The sequence below is a fragment of the Plectropomus leopardus genome, chromosome 19, assembly GCF_008729295.1.
Source record: "Plectropomus leopardus isolate mb chromosome 19, YSFRI_Pleo_2.0, whole genome shotgun sequence".
NCBI lineage: Eukaryota > Metazoa > Chordata > Actinopteri > Perciformes > Serranidae > Plectropomus > Plectropomus leopardus.
Window position 1 is genome coordinate 7,367,894 of NC_056481.1, and position 19,000 is coordinate 7,386,893.

A 19,000-nucleotide genomic window follows, 5' to 3' on the forward strand; every position below is an offset into this window, starting at 1 on the left:
GGAGGGGAAGGGGAAGGGAGGCAGGAAGAAAGGGAAGAGGGGACAAGAGGGGGAAAGGAAGCAAAGGAAAGGAAAGAGATAAAAGGAGATGAGAAAAGAGGGGAGGTAGAAAAGGAAACAAGATGGCAGTTCAGGTGGATAATGAGAAGAAAGAAAAGAGTTGAGATAAAAGGAGGAAAGAGGGGAGGAGATACAAGGAAATAAATAGGCCAAAGAAGAGGAGCACGAAGAGGAGAGTTAAGGAAAGAGGAGATACAAATGGAGAAAAGCGGAGAAGAGAAAAGAGGGTAAGAAACGAAACAAGGAGAAAACAGGAGGAAGAAAAGAAAATGGAGGCGAAAAGAAGAAAGGAAAAAAGAGTAGCAAAGAGGTGAGGAAACAAGAAGAGGAAATGAGAAAGGGGGAGAAAAGGAAAGAAAAAGAGAAAAGAAAAGAGGAGATAAAAGGAAAGGACAGAGAGGGATGAAAGGAGAAGAGGAGAGGAGAAAAGAGGGAGGAAACGAAAGAGAGGAAAGGGAAAAAATTGAAGACAGGAGATGAAATGAGAAAAGGGAAGAAAGGAAAATAAGGGAAATACACAAAAGAGGTACAAAGATGAAAGGACAGGAAAAGCAAATGAGAAGATTTCAGGGAAAAAAAAGGGGTAAAAATGAGAGAAATAGAAATGATGAGCGGACAAAACAGTAAAGTAGAGAGAGACAAGGAGAGAAGAGGAGAAGAAAGGGGATGAAAGGAGGGGAGAAAAGAGAGAAAACGACAAGAAAAGAGAAGAAGGGAAGGAAAGATAAAAGGATGAAATAAGACAAGAAGAAAGGAAATAAAAGGAGCAAAGACAAAATGAAAGGAAATGAGAAATAGTGGAAGGAAAGGAGAGGAAAGAAGGATAAATCAATGGAGAGGAAAGAGAGAGGAGAAAAGAGGAGATGAGAAAAGGGGAAGAAAGTGAAGAGAAGAAAAGGAGAAAGGAGGAAAGCAAATGAAAAATAAGGGGAAGAAAGGAAGGGAAAAGAGGGGAAAGGAAAGGAAAGGAAAGGAAACCAATGAAAGGGGAGAGGAGAAAAGAGAGGAGAGTCGTATAGGAAGTAAAATAAGAGCACAGACAAGATGAAAAGAAAAAAATAGAAAAAAGGAGAACAGAAGAGCAAAAGGAGTCCAGAACAACAAAAGAATGAGGGAGAGAGGAGCAAAGAGGGGAGAAAAGGAAAAGAGATGACAAAAGAGGAGAGGAGAAAGTAAATAAAAGGAAAGGAGAAAGAGACAGAGGAGCAAAAAGGGGTAGAGAATGAAGAAATGCGGTGGGGAGGAGTAAAGAGGACGAGGGACTACTCAGTTAAATGAAATCCATTTTGGAGTCAGAGCGATTTAATCAGCAGTCGGACTCGCTGCTGTTTGACCGGCCGGGACACCATTCAGCTCACCTCAATTAGATTAAATCTGATATCAACCGACACAGTTTGAATCATCCCGCTGCCCACACATGATCCTAATCCAGTTCAATCTGCGCCGATCGAAACTGACGCATTAATGCGGGCTGAGGCAGAAACACGTCGGTTCGAGCTCAATTAGACTGTAAACAGGAATGATCTATTCATCTTACGCTACGGCATTGACCTTTTGAGCCGAACGCGCAAATGAATGGGCCAATCAGAGTGTGAGCGTGTGAGTGGGTGAGCGTGTGTGTTAATAAATTCGCTTTTCAGCTGCAGCTGGAATAGAGTCAGCTGAGGTGTTTTTTTTAAGAATCAGCTGTTTGAACAGAAGCTAAATGAAGATTAGAAAATAAAAAACATGGTCTCATTTTTACAGTACACCGTAATACAATACTCACACGTTCATGTGGACACTGACAGCAATATTAGTCGCTGTAATTGTTTGTCCTTTATATTCTGGGAAAGAAGTTATTTTCAAAAGAATTTTCATGTGATGGGGAACAAAAATACACTCTCCTCGATTGGCATAGAAGTAAAAAGTAAACTCACTATCATCACGTCAGAGGACGCACACTTTTGTTTCCTGGAAACTGTCACATTGACGACGACAAATCTGCGTTGACATCAGTAGAAGGAGAGCTAGTTAAACCTTTGAAACATGAGCAAACTGGCTTGATTTCTTTAAAAACATGATAAGGCGGCAATGAGCAATGACACTTGCAAGAAGTTAGTAAAAAGTACAAGAAAACTACCTGAAAATTAGTTTGAAAAAAAAGAAAGACAAAATGATTAAATAATAATAATAATAATTATTATACTTAAAATTATACTGACTTAAAAAATACTTTAAAAAATACTTCAAATTGTATTTCTGATCACTATAAATACTGTTTTTCTCTGGTGTTTTTCTTTTTTTCTTGATCTTTTTTAATGCAATTTTCTAAGTCTACTTATTTTTTGCAATTCTTGGAACATTTCTAACCAAGTTGCTCATTGCCTTTTTTTCCATGATTTCAAATCAATCCAGTTTCCCTGGGGTTCAAAGGTGAAAGGTGTCTGAAAGCAGCAGAACAAAATTGTGCAATATAAAAAAAAACTTTGCTCAAGGCATTCTTGAGATACTGCATTAACAATAATGCGACAGATGAGGCCACAGTGACCTTGACCTTTGACCTATGACAACCATATCTAGGGAATTTGGGAAATCCTTGAGTCCAGGTAGACGTGTGTGCCAAATTTGAAAAAAAAAAATCCCTCAAGGCGTTCTTTAGTTATATCATTAACATGAATCCATCAGATGAGGTCACGGTGACCTTGACCTTTGACCTATGACCACAATAATTTAATAAGTGCATTCTAAAGTCCAAGTGGACATTTGTGTCAAATTTGAACAAATTCCCTCGTGGTGCTCTTGAAATACTGCATTATCAAGAAAGCAACAGACAAGGTCACGGTGACCTATGACCACCAAGTCTAGAGTATTAGGGAAATTTTTGATTCCAGTTTGTGCCAAATCTGAAAAAAATCCCTCACAGCATTCCTGAGATGTTGCATTAACAAGAATGGGTTACACAGATACACACTCAACCTGAAACATAATACCTCTGGCCATGGCCAACAGGGAGGCCTAAAAATAAATAACAAATAAATAAAATAGATCTTTTGAAGGGGTGACAGACTAACACATTGACTGTAATATTTCATGGCATTCATTGACAAAATGAAAAAAAATATAATTTGCTTTATCCTGCAAACCTGCCAGATGTGATCCCAGCCAGCGTAGGACCTAAACCCGCCTAATCCTGCTGTGTAGGTTCTCAGAATTAAGGGGCAGCTGAGGTTGTGTTGTGCCGGATAATTTATATTAGTCCCTCATGCTGTGGGACATAATGCATCTGCATAAAGTTAATATAGTCAGCTAATATAACCATACATCAGTGAGGTGGCGCTGCTGCTGATCCCTGCCGGGGAGTTGTTTTCGCTATCTGTGGCGAATGAAATGCTTTCTTGTATAGCTCCTCCGAGGCCCTATTTCCAGGTTTAGTGAGTGTGTGTGTGTGTGTGTTTGTGTGTGTGTGTGTGTGTGTGTGTGTGTGTGTTTGTGACATATTTAAGTGGTAGAGAGAGTCAGTGGGTGTTGTTTTTCCTCTTGTGGCTCGACTGTTTTTAATCGCCTGACATTTGGCGGTCTTGTTTTAACAATGTGAGTCGGGAGATGGAGACGGCACAGGGGGAATATTGATAGACAGACCAAAATACTGACAGGACAAGTGGAGACTCAGACACCATCTGTATTGACAGAGGGCGGTAATTGATTAGTCATTCATGCCACTGGGCTCCCCACTGATAGGAAAGGGACAGAGACATTCACAACAAAGTCCTTTTACTTGACTTCATCTTGAAGGCTTTGGGCAACTCTTTTGTCTCTCTTTCGTTCATGGTTTATTAGTCGATGATGAGTGATGCAGGGAGAAAAGACGAGACGATGTAGCTGGATTTAAACACAAAGACGGGGTTTGCTTCGTATCTCCCAGCGCCACAAAAACAGCCCGCTTTCTTTTTTTACGTCTGTGTGGACTTTCAATAACCGTCCCGCCTCATAATCGCTCTGAGGTTATTATTGTGAGTGTTGTTTATTCAGTCTCTTACCTTCTTGTCAGAGAGCCCGGACACTGTGTCGATATATTGCTCCTGGATCATGAAGGCGGCCAGGTTGGCAGTGTAAGAGGCCAAGAATATGACAGCAAAGAAGGCCCACACCAGGACCATGATCTTACTGGTGGTGCCTTTAGGGTTTTCAATGGGGACTGAGTTGTTGAAGACAATGCCCCACAGCAGCCACACTGACTTCCCGATGGTGAATGTTGGACCACCAGGAGCTGAGGAAACACAAGGAGGAGGGAGTCAGAGAGGCTGTTTCTGTGTAACTTAGTAAATAAAGTAAATGTGAAGAAATCTTTAGCTCAAAGTGAGAAAAGAAGGGGCTCTGTTGAGGAATTTCTTAAAAGGTCTGGTTCAAAGAATCATATCCAAAAAGAAAGTATTCAAGAGGTGTGTCATAAGATACACTCAAGACAAAAACACTGATACTCTTAAAGTTGTTTTCATAAAAGGGGAAGGCAACAAGCAACTTAACAAGACATGGCCAAGGCAAATTACAACAAAATAACCTGAAAATAAGCCAAAAAAAGGGGGGAAAAAACGACAAAACAAAATAACAAACAAGAAACTAACACATAAAAAGCGCTGGAATTATAATATTTATTTTATATATTTTACTATATTAAAAGAAGTAAATTGTAGCTGTGTTCACAGTTCATTCTTTGTAGAAGTTATTAAGAAAATATGTTTGGTGAAACAACCCTTTAAGTCGACAGTTTTTGCCATAGATGAACCGACCGACTGTTAGGTCACATATTTGTTTCTACGCGTTCCCTCATCAAGCAATGTCCACTGTTCGCCATGTAAGTAGTCACGATCCATCTCACGCCTTTCTGCAAACTTCCAAACAACAGAACAATTTCACAGCCTCAGCCCGTTTTCCATCGCTCTCTGCCACCGCTGCTCATGTGCAGCAACGGAGGGTGCCACCGCCATCAATCACACTTCGATTAGCGTGGCGACGAATGCTAATTAAAACAGGAAAATGACCTTTCGGACCCAGAGACGCGGCACGCTCTGTCAGCGCTGCATTCTGGGATTGATTAGCTCTCTCCCCAAAAAGCCTGTTGAGGAACTCTTAACGTTGCAGGACGCAAATTAAGTACATTTCATGGATCTTTGTTTCATATTTGACCGTTTCTGGCTATTTTTTGGTGCCGCAAATTAAAATTTTGTCTGTGCCAGAAAACAGCAGACAATGAAAAATGTGTGAATTAACAAAATATAATAACCATGGGAATTTGTGGGATAAATATGGACGTTTTAGTGATCATCCGCCCCTCTTTCATTCACTATACTCAGGAGGAAAAATCTCTACCTGCAAAAGTGAAACAAAGAGGTTTAAAACTCACCTTTGGCGCTGACCAGACTGCGGTTGTAGCCGACTGGACTGAAGTACTCAAACACAAAAACTGTCACCGCCACCACGGTCAGGCACATCACAAACATCATGACCCAAACCGCCGGGCTGTAGGGCTCTGGAGGAGGAGAGGAAGTGAAGGAACAAACATACAGGATTAACGTAAGGCTCTTTTGTACTTCCCGCTTCTAAACCTCAGCCTGTCATGGGGGTCACCATATGTGGTAGGAGGATAGCGAGATGAGAAAATGAGAAGACAGAAATACACTGTTCGGGATTTTGCGCTGAATTTTGTTGTTTGGGGTTTTGGAAAAGGGATTTAGGTGTGTGTGTGCAGCACGTAAGGGGATTTAGTTGTAGGCTACAGTTATCGGCGGGATAAAAGCTTAATGGGAAGTTTCCTGAAGCGTCGGCAGAGACAGAACTCGGTTAAGTAGGCCATCCTGGGAGAAAGTGGTGAGGATAAAGATGGCAGACATGCACTATACATCAAACTCCAGGATAATAAGTGTTAAGATGGGTTTGAAATGAAGCTGTATAATTCGGTGGGAACATTCGGGACGTGTCCCTACAAACTTCCAGCAACTACCGAATATTTTTATCATTTTGACAACTAGAATTACCAAGTTGCACTTACAGTTTACATCCATGTCTGTGAAATCATGGATGCTTCACACACATCTTCCCCCCAGCAGCACAGAAGTTTTATGAGATCACCATGACCTTGACCTTTGACCTTTGGCCACCAGATTCTAATCAGGTCATTCTTGGGTCCAAGTGGACATTTGCGCCAAATTTGAGGGGACTCCCTAAAGGCCATCTTCAGATATTACCTGGGTATACCTCTGGGTCATCTCTTCTTTTGGTGCTCATTACCTTCCCATGGTTTTGAATAAATAAATGGAGCCCAAGTTTCAAAAATTAAATAAATAATTTGATTGGATTTCTCTCTTTGCTGAGAAAGTTTGTGTGAAACAAATTAATAGCCCATCCCATATAGACGCCTATCCCAAATATAAGCCTGTTGAGTTCAGTGATTTAAGCACTTAATAGCCTGGGCTATTAATTGAAGTTTTATGGTAAATAAAGGCATTTCCACCAAAAATTGGTGCATAAAAAGTAACCGGAATGCAGAACATGAAGTGTTTGATACTCTATGTGACACTATATGTGAACCCCCTGGTTGAAACAAAACCTGCATCCTTGGTTTGATCTAACATTGATGTAGAAGAAGAAGCAGTTGTTTTATTTTTACCAAGGAAGGCAGATGGTGAAACTGTCCCGTTGCTGCGGGCCACCATAACGCTGATGCCTGTCTCAACAAACGGCACGGAAAAGTCGATGATCTCCGAGCGCTCCTCATTGATAGTAAGAGAGCCGATGGCCATGTCAGCTCGTCTGTACACAACCTGAGAGAAGAAAGACAAAGACAGAAGATGAAAGTAGAGCGTTGTGGAGAAACAGTGAGGCACTGATACTGGGCAGCAGTGTAACAACATACTTTCCTGTATTTATTCTGCATTCAAACCAAACTATTTTTGGTTACTGTATAATTCTGTAAAATAGACCTGAGCGAGTTTATTTCATCACAACAACTTCACAGCGTCCCAGAGGAGAGGCTGCCAAGCTTTTCTTTGCTGAAAAGAGAGCAAACTCTGAATTTCATGAGCAATATTTTTCGAACATGGAAACCTCAATGCAGCAAACACTTTGTGCTCCACACTGAGGCGTGACTCTAATGACGACCGTCTGCAGAGAAACGAAAAAATATTTGTCTCATCATTCGAGCATCCAGAGAGAGAACATGCTGCATCTCAGGAGCCTCACTTCCAAGCCTGCTTTTCTGAAAAGCAGGAATTTTTGCAGGGAGGAATATGTTTTTATAAATGTAGCACACACACACACACACACACACACACACACACACACACACACACACACACACACACACACACACACACACACACACACACACACACACTGCAGATACAGACCCAGAGCAAAGCGCCTGCAGGCACAGAAACACAAGCAAGAAGGCTCTCCTGAGGAACACCTGTTCAGGGTGTTTCACTCTCAGATGCAGCTGCATTTGATGTGGCTCTGTGTGTGGGAGAAAAGTGTGTATTAGGCTCCGTATGTATATGCATGGCCTCACACCACTGACCTAGATAAAAGCCATCAAAGAAACTCTCTCGGCCACGCAACGCTCCTGTCACTTAAGACACTGTGCATCATTACTGCTATTCCCCGAAATGTACTGGAGTGCAGAGGTGGAGAGAACGGTTCTGCTATGCAGGTTTCCGAGAAGTTATAACACTACATCTGTGTGACAGCGGTACAAATTACTTTATATTTAACAACTACAGCATATATAGGCTGATAAAATATGGATGCTGTAAAAAAAAAAAAAAAAAAAAAGGGGGTCTGACATTTGCAACCGCCACAAGCAAGGGGACGAAAATGGGGAAGGGACCAAAAAGGGACCAAAAAGGGACCAAATTCTAACCTACAACCATCAGTAACGATGCCCACACTATGGCTTTAGTCAACCGAAGCACATCTTTGTCAACCTAAATTGTACCTACTAGTCTTCAGCCAATCGACTGGTCAATGTGGTAAAAAAAACCTGCAAGTTATCTCTGGATAAACTAAATCGCCACAATACACTAAGTTCTCCCTTCTTGATGGTGTGTGTCTACTTTTTTTTTATTAAAAACGGGGACTATTAGAGGGTGATATGTAATGGGAAATTCTTTCGTTTAGGTATGAGAGAGTGTTGACTAACGACAGATTTCTTTATAAAGTTATCTGCTCCTGGCACATTACTGCAAGTGTTTACATTACATAGCCTACACTACTACATGTAGCTACATGCTGTAATTACGAAATAATGTTGATAACTGATGTTGTTAATTTCTCACCTATTTCAAATCATATGCTAAAACATGTCCCATAGTAAGAATTTAGTTTTGAAGCTTTCATTGTGTTTTTCATGGGAAAAAGTGCCACTATATGCAGTCATTGCGTGGTTACAAGTACACAGTTACATGTAGCTATATGCTAAGATGAGCAAAACATGTTATCTATGTAGCAGATGTTTTAAATTTTCCCCAATTTTGGATTATATTCCTACAGGAACTTGTCTGGTTGTGTAAAGGAGCTTTTATTAGTGATTTTTAATATTCATATTTTTTACTTTTTTTGCTAAATTTAGTTGCTACAGTAGGTACATTTTTAAAAGGTATTCTTTAGTTTCCACATTCTTAAAAATTATAACTAGTTTTTATTTTTAGTTATTCTTGACCTTAAAGGGTTTTAGTGTTCCTAAAACCATGGGTCAACATTTCTTGGTCAAATCTAGCACACTGCACTTACCTCTAATGCAATTAGGGCATTTCATAGCCTAAAGCTGCATTTATTTTCGTTAGATCAGTGGATGAACACTAGGCTACTCAACCAAGCAACTCCAGCTGCTGTATTCAGGGATTTGTCTTTCTTTAAATAGCCCTCAGTCTCACCTCCCCAATCATGCCGTTCCAAGTCCCACGGACCAGTTTGCCATGTTTCCCGTTGGTAACCAGGTAGAGGTCATAGGAGAACTTGATGGTGCGGGACAGTTTCTTCAGGATGTCTATGCAGAAGCCCTTACAGCACAGTTTGGTGTAGGACTCTGAGTGGCCGATGATGCTGCAAAAGGATGAGAAAAAGCAGTGTCACACATAGAGTAAAATACTATTTAACATCTTGTGATCAAAAGCAGCCTCTCTGGCAGCTGAAACTATCTTTAGACCAAAGCTGTTGTTTTTGCTTTGTTTCAGAGAGTGAGTGCTAAATAGTCGTGGGCTCTCATACTGACAGTGACCATCGTCTACGGCAGCGAAGTGAAGGGCAGGCGATGGTTGGTTCATTAGCTAAAATCAATGTCTGTTAACAAGGTGTCGATGGAGACGGAGGAGATGCCGAAAAATTGCAAACACACACACACAGCGGCAGTGTAATAGAGCCCAAAGTGGGTGGTTGAGTGACTCTGATGGCCTCTAATCAAAGGCCATTAAGGTGTGAAGCATGTGAGAGACACTTACTTCCTGTCTGTGGCCTCGCTACTTAATGGGGTGTGGAAAAAGAGAGGAGAAGGACAGGAAATGGTGAAAAAATAGAATTAAAAAAAACAAATAAACTGAAAGAAACAATGAAAGTTAAAAGACGACAGACCAAAAAGGACAAAACTTTATGGAAACTAGAAATAACGCCACAAAGTTGTATGCCTCCGTGCATCAGTCAAGATGCACTCACAGCTGACATCCATGTCGGTGAAAGCACACACGATCTATACAACTTTCAAGGTGGACACCCATGATTATTGTCACCAATTCAGTATCTGATCAAATGTCTCCTCTTCTGTTCCTGAGATACTATGTTAAGTAATGGTCAGAAAGGTGTTTTTGCAGAACATTATGATGTCACAGCTGACCTATGACCTTTTTGGATACTAACTTCATCATTATAACCTATGAGACATTTGTGTGAAACTTGAGCATATGAATTCATAAGTCATGGCCAAGAACATGTTTTATGAGTTCATTGTGACCTTGACCTTTGACCATCAGATTCTAAATATTTTATTCTTGAGTCCAAGTGGACATTTCTACCAAATTTGAGGACACTCCCACCTTTACTGCATTCATGAAAATGAGATGTATGCAACTTCAGAGTGACCTTGACCTTTCATCACAAAATTCTAATCAGCTCATTATTGAGTCCAAGTGAATGTTTGTGTCAAATTTGTAGAAATTTGCTCAAGGTGTTGTTGAGATTCCATTTCACAAGAATGAGACTAATGTAAGGGCAACCTGACCTTGACCTTTCACCATCAAAATCTAATCAGCTCTTCCTTGAGTCCCCTCGAACGTTTGTCCCAAATCTTAAGGAATTCCCTCAAGGTGTTCTTGAGATTTTGCATTCAAGAGAAAGAGACAGAAAAGATCACAGTGACATTCACCTTTGACCTTTGACCACCAACATCTAGTCAAATTCTTGAATCCAAGTTGATGTTTGTGCTAAATTAAAAAAAAAAATTCTTTCAAGATTTTCTTGAATATCTTGTACACAAGAATAGATGGGACGGACAGATAAACCGAAAACATAATGCCTCCAGCCTCCAGCCTCAGCTATCACTAGCGCAGAAGCATAAAAATAACATAATCACTAAAAGAAACACTAAAAAGTTAAAATTAGAATGATCAAAAAGGATGAAACTTCCTGGGGAAAAAAAAAAGGTCTGTATGTATGATTGCGATAACCTCAGCATGTGTCAGCGTTAGAGCATTGAAAAAAAGAGCATGTAAGTGAATAAATGAGCGAGGCGTTTAATGAAAAAGAGTCAAGTGAGTACTAAGCATTCAAGTTGATTATTTTCAACAGCTTAAGAGTTCATTTCAGGCAAATTTTAAGTGTTTTTGAAAGGCTCACTTCTTTCACAGGAGTCAATAGCTCTGATAAACGCTGCGTTAATTAATTGCTGCAGGAGCTGGCCACCTGTCGTCATTATACACACTCCACTAACAATACACACACACATAAACACACTTAAATTGGGCCGTCTCTCTCTGCCACACACACACATGTAGTACAGTATCCTTGGAGGATTAGCAGCAGTTGTGTTGTGTTGAGTGTGTTCTCCATAAAATGCCCCAAAACTGGTGCAGCATGGAGTGAGGCACCATGAGGGAGTTAGACCGGAGAGAGAGGAGGATTCTCAGGTGAACAGCAGACAGGAAACACACGGCGATCAACCACCAGACGTGGCCTGACAGGGCGGCAGCCTCAGTTTGGAGCGAAAGGAGGGCAAGAGCAAAGGAGGACAGATGGAGGAGGAGGAAGGAGAGGAGGGGGATAATTGAAATAACCACCACTGTGATCACGTAAGAATGACGAGGGAAAGTTAATGTCCTACAGTCAAAGCAAATGGGGACACTGTCATGTTGAATTCCTGTTGCCACAAAGATGCAAGCAAACTATTGTCCAAAAAAATAATTTTATGCTCCTAGCATGACAATTTATCTTAATTGGGCCAAAGGGACCACACCATTAAAAAGAGCCCCAGAGTCGGACCGAAAGCACACAAAGGCTGCATCCAAATGTTCACACTTAACCGCAAGTGCAGACTCGTGGACTATACAGGCGGAGAGTCTGTGAGCACTAAGGGCCATCCAAATCCCGATTCACCCAGTCCACAAGGGGCCTGAAGCAGACTTTCTGCAGACCTCCGGAGTGTCTGTTTGGGATACAGGCTGCACTAGACTTTAAAGATTTAATTACCAACAGTTCATAGTGATACAAACATAAAGTTGTTGTTTTTCCAACTGCCAACATAAACAAACTTGTCATTGTATGCCTCCTTTTGTCTGTCTAGACTCATCATATATGTAGCGAAGACTTTGAGAGAATCTAAGAAAGGGTATTAGGTGTACCTTTGGTGAAGTGTTGATGTTTCCAACACATCTTTAAGTTGGCATCACAGAAGATTTAACCACAATGTCACCAAAGTGTTAGTGTCACCAAACATGACCAAAATTCTCCCCTTCTGTTAATGACTTATGACATTCAATAGTAGCCATAAAATATTATAATATCATATATAATAATAATATATAGTGAAATTGACATTTAATCCTAGATATAAAATGTCATGACTTCACATTTGCGCGATTTTTTGGCATAATTAGCATAATAGTTCTTGAGTTATGGCCAAAATCGTGTTTTGTGAGATCACAGTGACCTTGACCTTTGACTACCAAATCCTAATAAGTTTTTAAGAAATACTGTCTAGGAATTCATAAAATGGGATTGACAACCCAAAAACAAAATGTCTCATATAAACATACAAAAAAAATAAAATAATAATAAAAATAATGAATGTGTATAACAACAGCCGAACTTCGGTGTTTTTTGCTAAATCATTGCAAAGTTTTCCAACAGCTTTTGTGCTACCAAACTTGGGTGTTTTCAGTCAAAACATGTTTTTGTTTAACAACAATCAAGTTATTAGTGCCTTAACAGAACCACACCTCATCACAGCGTTGTTAAGAAACCTAAAGTTTGAATGTATGCAGTACAAAATAATAAAACAAAATGTAACATATCCATGGTTTACAAAAGTGTATAATCTGAAAAAAATTCTGGCAAATGAGTTGGGTCACCTGACATGTGGCTTATTGGCTATCACCGACCATAACATTTAATTTTTGCTTTTTTAACCTTGACCATGATCTTTACCTCACCCTTACTATGGTTTACTTGCTAAAACCAAAATGCTTCTTTAACATTATACATAATTTCCAGATATTGTAGACAAATAACAATATAATGTGTTTGCTTTACACTGATATAAAACAGAGAAAAAATCTGAGAAGCAGCAAATTTTTGGCATTTCTGCTGGATAAATTGATTAAAAAAACAAGCCAATTATCAAAATTCTGAGCAATTTCATGTCAACAAACAATCGGATTATCAACTAATTTAGCATCTGTTTAGTGCATGTCATGCTAAAATACAACATAATATATAAAGTAGGATTTTTAGAGTGCAATTCCAGCTTTTAATCGGCGCAGAGAGGTAGGCTCAGCTTTCTGGCAAAGGAGGCCATCATCTGTCCAAAGAAAGGATTTTTAATGAGCAAGACAAAAAGTTCTAATCACGCTAAACATCTGCTCTGCGGGGAAGCAGACCACACAGCAAGATTAACTGATTTATATAGCAGCAGCCCTCTCTCTACCCCTCTCTCTTTCCTTCTCCCTGTTTGTTGGTCAACGTCCAAATGGGACATGCCAGCTTGAGAGAAATGGTGAAAGAGAAACAGAAAGCGGGTAGGATGGGATAACATTGTCCCATGCTATGACAGATGTCCCCATGTTGGACAGATAAATCTTCTTTACTGGCAATCAATGTGCCATCGCACCCAACAACAGCCGCTACATATCTCTCTCTATAATTAATATGCCAACCATGGTCAGCTCTGCAATCTGCATGGCCGATACACACACACACACACACACACACACACACACACACACACACACACACACACACACACACACACACACACACACACACACACACACACTGATACATGTGGAGTCACTGGAGTGAGCATGAACATGGCATTTACAGCTTGGATAGTTTGTTTTCTGTTGTTGGGGTGATTAAAAGTTGATCAATCTGTGCACATTAATTTTTATAATGGATGTCTAATAATTCAGCACAAGTTACGGTGCTACATGTGGGGCTGACAGGGTAAAAGTTACCACACAGTCTATAACATCACTTTCAGTGTCAACACTAAAGCCTGGCATTCCCGCTGTACCATTTGAGCTTGTTTCTGACCTGATTTTTGAGCTGCATGTTTCATTTTAAAGGCAGACTGAATTTCATCGTCAGGCCCTACACAGCTGAAGCAGAGCCATGAGTCGATTCCCCAAGATCAGTGGCCTTTTTAGTCACTCAATACAGTGTATACCCAGGTAGTTTTAAAGCTTGTCTCTGCAACTAACTTTCTAGCTATTGTGTGTGTGTGTGTGTGTGTGTATGTGTGTGAGAGAGCAAGACAGAGAGCAAGAGAAAGAGAGAGAGAATCAAAACTTGGACTGATTCTTTTAGCAGAAAAATAGACTTTTAAGATCTTTGTTTCTACATACTCCGTACAGTAAAATTATAAAAACTCACCGTTTTTTTTTTTGCATTGCTTTTTTTATGAGTTGAAAGAAAAGATTTAAGGCTTTTTTCTATCTGCACAAAAAGACACAAAAGACAAATCAAATTTTGTTCAAAAATGTGTTAAAATTCAACATTAATGAGTACTTGTGCCTTTGCACAGACAATCTATCCACCTGACAGGTGTGGCATATGAAGACGCAGATTAAACAGCATACCTGTCCACAAAAAACTGCCTTGGGATGGTTACAATGTAATGCCACTCTGAAATGTGCAGTCCTTGATCTTCTGTTTTCTCATAAAAAGTGGGAGCAAAATCAATACATATTTTTGTTTTTGTTATTGTATGTTTTGTGAAGCAGTTGTTAAAAGTAGTCCTGGTTATACAATAGTATGGCTCTACTCAGGGGTAAACTTCCTGCTACAGGTAAACAACATAACAGCATAAATACATAATAACATGATCAATATCAAGCAGAGAGCTCCATCGAGAATTAAGTTAGAAATAATAAAACTCCAGAGAGCAGAGAGGAGCTACAGCAGGTGAAGGTCGGGGTGAACCCTTAAATAAATTACCAAATCAGTGCGGTGAGATGTGGTGGGTGCAGTGTTGTTCACACTTCACATGAGCTCAAAGGTCAGTAAACACATATTAAAGTGAACTTGCACACATCCATAGTTCACAGTTTTAAATTTTTTAACTTAGTTCACAGTCCTAAAAGCTGAACTAGTTAATTTCATTTTTTTTTTCTATCGTTTTAAATTTGTTGCTGATATTCTGAGTTGTTTGTTCAGACCCAGTGGACAAAATTTGCATAAAAATGAGAGGTTTTTTTTCTGTTGGATTAATACTGCGCTCTTTTATTGCAGGTTGACAATTAAAATGCATTTCTATGCCCTTTGACGTGTAATATCGATGCCAAAGTCACCTTTTAACGTCTTTATTAGACCCTCCGGCTTTCAAATAATTGCAACGTAAACTCATCCGGGCTAGTACTTAGAGCGGAGGTGGACACGTTGAATAAAATTGTACTTTGACCAGAATACCGCAGTTTGTGTCCCACGCGAAACCAAGGGTGGAGGTTGCTGGTTGTTGCACATTGACATCACTCACATGATGTATTTAGGTCACATTATGTTATGTAGAAAACATACTTAGTTTTAGCCAAAATATAATCATTTTTCTAAATCTAACCAGGTAGTTTTGTTGCCTAAACCTATCGCAATAGTTTCAAAACATTAACCACAGGTTGAAATGTGTTTGCGTCACATAGAAATGCCAAAGGGTGCCCTGTGCGTTACTATGAGACGCTAAAGGGCATGACAAAGAATTGGTATTGGACAACCTGGGAATTGAAACAGGTTGGATTCCTGCCTCGCTTGCTATGCTGAACAAAACATGTCCTCTGCACATAATCACACATGATTAATCGACCCTCAGAAGGAGCACTTTTCCTCTGGTGTGCTATACATCCACATACCAGAAAACTGCTGAGAAGTCATTACATAAATTGATTTTATTCAACGCCTGTTTCCTTAAAGTCCATAATTCAAGCTGTCTATTGGGGGAATCAAATCTCAGTTTCTCAGGCGCTGTTAGTTATTGTCCACAGAAAATGCAACATGAAAGCTTTTAGAAACCTTGTCTGACTCTGGTCTCAACGGATGTCTCAAAAAATCTTAAAATATGCACACACATCCTAAAGAAACCCATAAAAAGACTTTGTAATCAAGAATTAGCATTTCATTTCCTGACAATGACGAACAAAGAAAATCACTTGAAATTATTCATTAACGCTAACTTGGCGGATCCAAGAAGAAACACAGTAATACGTCTGTGATCAGAAACGTGTGTGCCACCTCTGACTGATTATTCCAACATTATTGACAAACAGCAGGTCTGACGCATCACACTTTGTCTCAAATGTCATTCACAAAAGAACTGACTTTTAAATGTAAATGAGAAACTGCAGACAGAAAGCTCCTGAGGTGTTACTGGGTGGGAACCTCAGGTACAAGTTTTTGAGCAAAAAAAGAATCTGTTATAATATTCAATAAAAAGAAATCCATCTGAATAAATAAGGTCCAAAACTAATATCACATGCACACTTAGGGGTTCAATCCAAAATCAAATTTAATTTTTTTTTTCTGTAGTACTATTTATCAATTTAGACTGTTTTAGTGTGAGTTGCAGAGTGTTGGAGATATCAGCCATACAGATTTCTGCCACTCTTTCTCCATTATTATGGAAATAGATTTGGCTTGTGAAGCTCAAAGAACCAAATAAATAATCCACAAACCTTGTTGTAAACCTTAAAATTTCATGTAGGAACTATTTTCTCTCAACTGAACTGCAGCCGCCAAACATATCGCAGAATTACGTCTGCATCTACTGTTAGTTCACCTAGCACCACTGAGCCCGCTAATGTTACAGCTTTGCCAAAGACGGCGCCATTAAAGTTTACATCTCGCGCTGTCACAAGCTCAAGCCACTCGTCCATGAGTATATGCACACTTCCTTCTGCGTAGTAATACAGTTGGCCAACACATTCTCACTTCTAACTCGTCACATAGCTTGATCAATGGCCCTACACTTCAAACTGTGACACTCTAGGTCCCCCTTTAGCATCAGGTTTGGACGCTTAAGGACAGCATGTCAATTTCCATTTGTTACATAAATAGTGACTTTTCAAAATAAACTTGGAATGTTGGCTTCCTCATCAAAACTACTTGGGCTTAGGCATCAAAACTAGCTGGTTGGGTTTTGAAAAAAGATCACAGCTTGGCTTAAAATAATTGCATTTGTCAGTTAATGACTTGTCACATGATGTATGTGATGTGACACATATGCCATGTTATGTTGCATAAGAAAATGAAACAAAGCTCAACATTTCACATGGCACACAGACACCAGTCTCCTAGGTGAAAGTCCTGTGTCCGTTTGACCCATTTGACAGCCCAACCTACGTCAAACGCTCTTTATGCTATGTCACTGCTGCCTCTCATACAAAGGCTAAAGAGTGCCCTGTGTGTCAGAATCAGACGCTGATGCTGTGTTGACGCATCTATTTTGGCACAAAGAAAAATGTTCCATCATGAAACTACTCAAAACAGGGTCTGTGGATTTTCTTGAGTAACTGGATCATGATTTCTGGATGGAGATGTTTGTTTTTTTCTGTTCTTCTCTTACATACCACTACAAGTAAGATCAATAATAGGGTGATCAAATAATCAATAATAGCAATAGTGTTTACAATAAATCTGAAATTTGCACACAATAAAGACAGTAAGTTAAGTTTCCTTTGTCAAATTAGAAACAGGATATAACTGAACAAGAAAAGCTTGGCTCGGAGTGTTTTAGTCGTACTTTGAGCTCCCATTTTTCATCTCAAAGAACATTCACTATTGATTTTAGAAGGATTTCAGAAATACCTTCACAGATTTGAAATGAGAATCAATTACAACCAAAATCGGTTGTAAAATATATTATGTGTTTTGTCAGACAGCCTTTGTTGTCAGTGTGGAAACAATAAAGCTAAAGTAGTTGACACTATTTTAACAACAGAGTGCAATTAAATTTATGACAGGCTTGAACTTCTATTGTCTGCGGTTGTCTGAACATAATGAAGACGCTGCGTATTCCTGACAAGCACCAGTTGTAGATAGTCAGAGGTAATAGCTGTTTAATGGCTGTTTTCTGCCATGCTGCAATCTGTGTTTGACACCAGAGGTGTGTTTTTAAAGTGCTTAGACACTCAGCACACACAATTACTCTGTGTTTAATGAAGTATGGAGGTTTGCAATGTCTACTCAGAGCTAAACTGGGGCAGAGACACAAAGAGGGAGGGTGCAGATGTCTGTGTGTAGGACTGGGGATCATTTGAAATGTTTAAATACTCGTACCCATATGTTAGCAAGTTTTTGTATCTGTACTAAAATGACACTTCTTATTAAGAAACACATTATATATTTCTCTTATATGGAAGCCTGGACCCTTTTTTCCTCAGGTTTCCTACACATTCATTTGTTTGTGGTGACCTGCCATGATTAAAACATCTGCTACCACACACAGATTGCCCCAGGGATTAAGTTTTTTCTGTAGGATGACGTGGAAGTTAGCATCACCCTGGTTCCCTCGTAAAAAAGCCTATTTGATTTTTCTGTTGGATTTTGGATTAATATAGAATATAAGCTCTGTGGTAAACAAAAGTTTGTGATACTTAAACATTTTGTCCACCATAATTTTCAAAAGTGAACATTACTTTTATGATTTTTGAATAATAAATGCCATCACAAGAAGTAAAAAAACATTAGGTGATAAATGAACTACACTACAGTTGCATGATTTAACGTTGCCACCACAACAAGGCTACAAAGTCGAGTTCAGTGCAATGACACTCTGAAGTGTGGGGTATTTACTGACATATTTTATGTTGTAGAAAAAAAATGTCAAAATCTCTTAAGCTTGTGTTAACCACAGACCTTATTTCAGGCTCCTAACCAAAAAGCCATTCAAAAAACCCATAGACTTTGAGACGAGGGAACTAGACGGCTCTCTGGGTTTTAGGACTCATTACTGGGACACTCTTTATATTTCTGGCACTGGACCCATTGTTTAGGAGCGCTGCTGGCATATACATACCATGCAGTCATTAATTGCACCTCTCAGAGCACAGAGCGTAGCCCTGGCACAGACGAAGCAGCAGAAAGCAAGACGCTATGAAAGTGAAACTTAACCATTCATTGTGCTGTGTCTAAAAGTTTGCTTTCACTCCCTCAGCAGCAGCTGCTCCTCTCATCTATCAATCTGATTAGGTCTGACCAGACTGACAGATCAATT

At 39.6% G+C, this 19,000-nt stretch overlaps 1 protein-coding gene across 1 annotated transcript in view; it reads right to left on the reverse strand.

Annotated features, from left to right (window-relative positions):
- LOC121958842 (glutamate receptor ionotropic, NMDA 2C-like) overlaps positions 1-19,000 on the reverse strand; it is a 51,782-nt gene that overhangs the window by 7,329 nt on the left and 25,453 nt on the right. Inside the window, exons 8-11 of the mRNA XM_042507988.1 lie at positions 8,970-9,138; positions 6,707-6,860; positions 5,444-5,569; positions 4,080-4,309 (exon numbers count right to left, since the gene is read on the reverse strand). Coding sequence (XP_042363922.1) covers positions 4,080-4,309; positions 5,444-5,569; positions 6,707-6,860; positions 8,970-9,138 — 679 coding nt within the window. The remainder of the gene's footprint in view (positions 1-4,079; positions 4,310-5,443; positions 5,570-6,706; positions 6,861-8,969; positions 9,139-19,000) is intronic.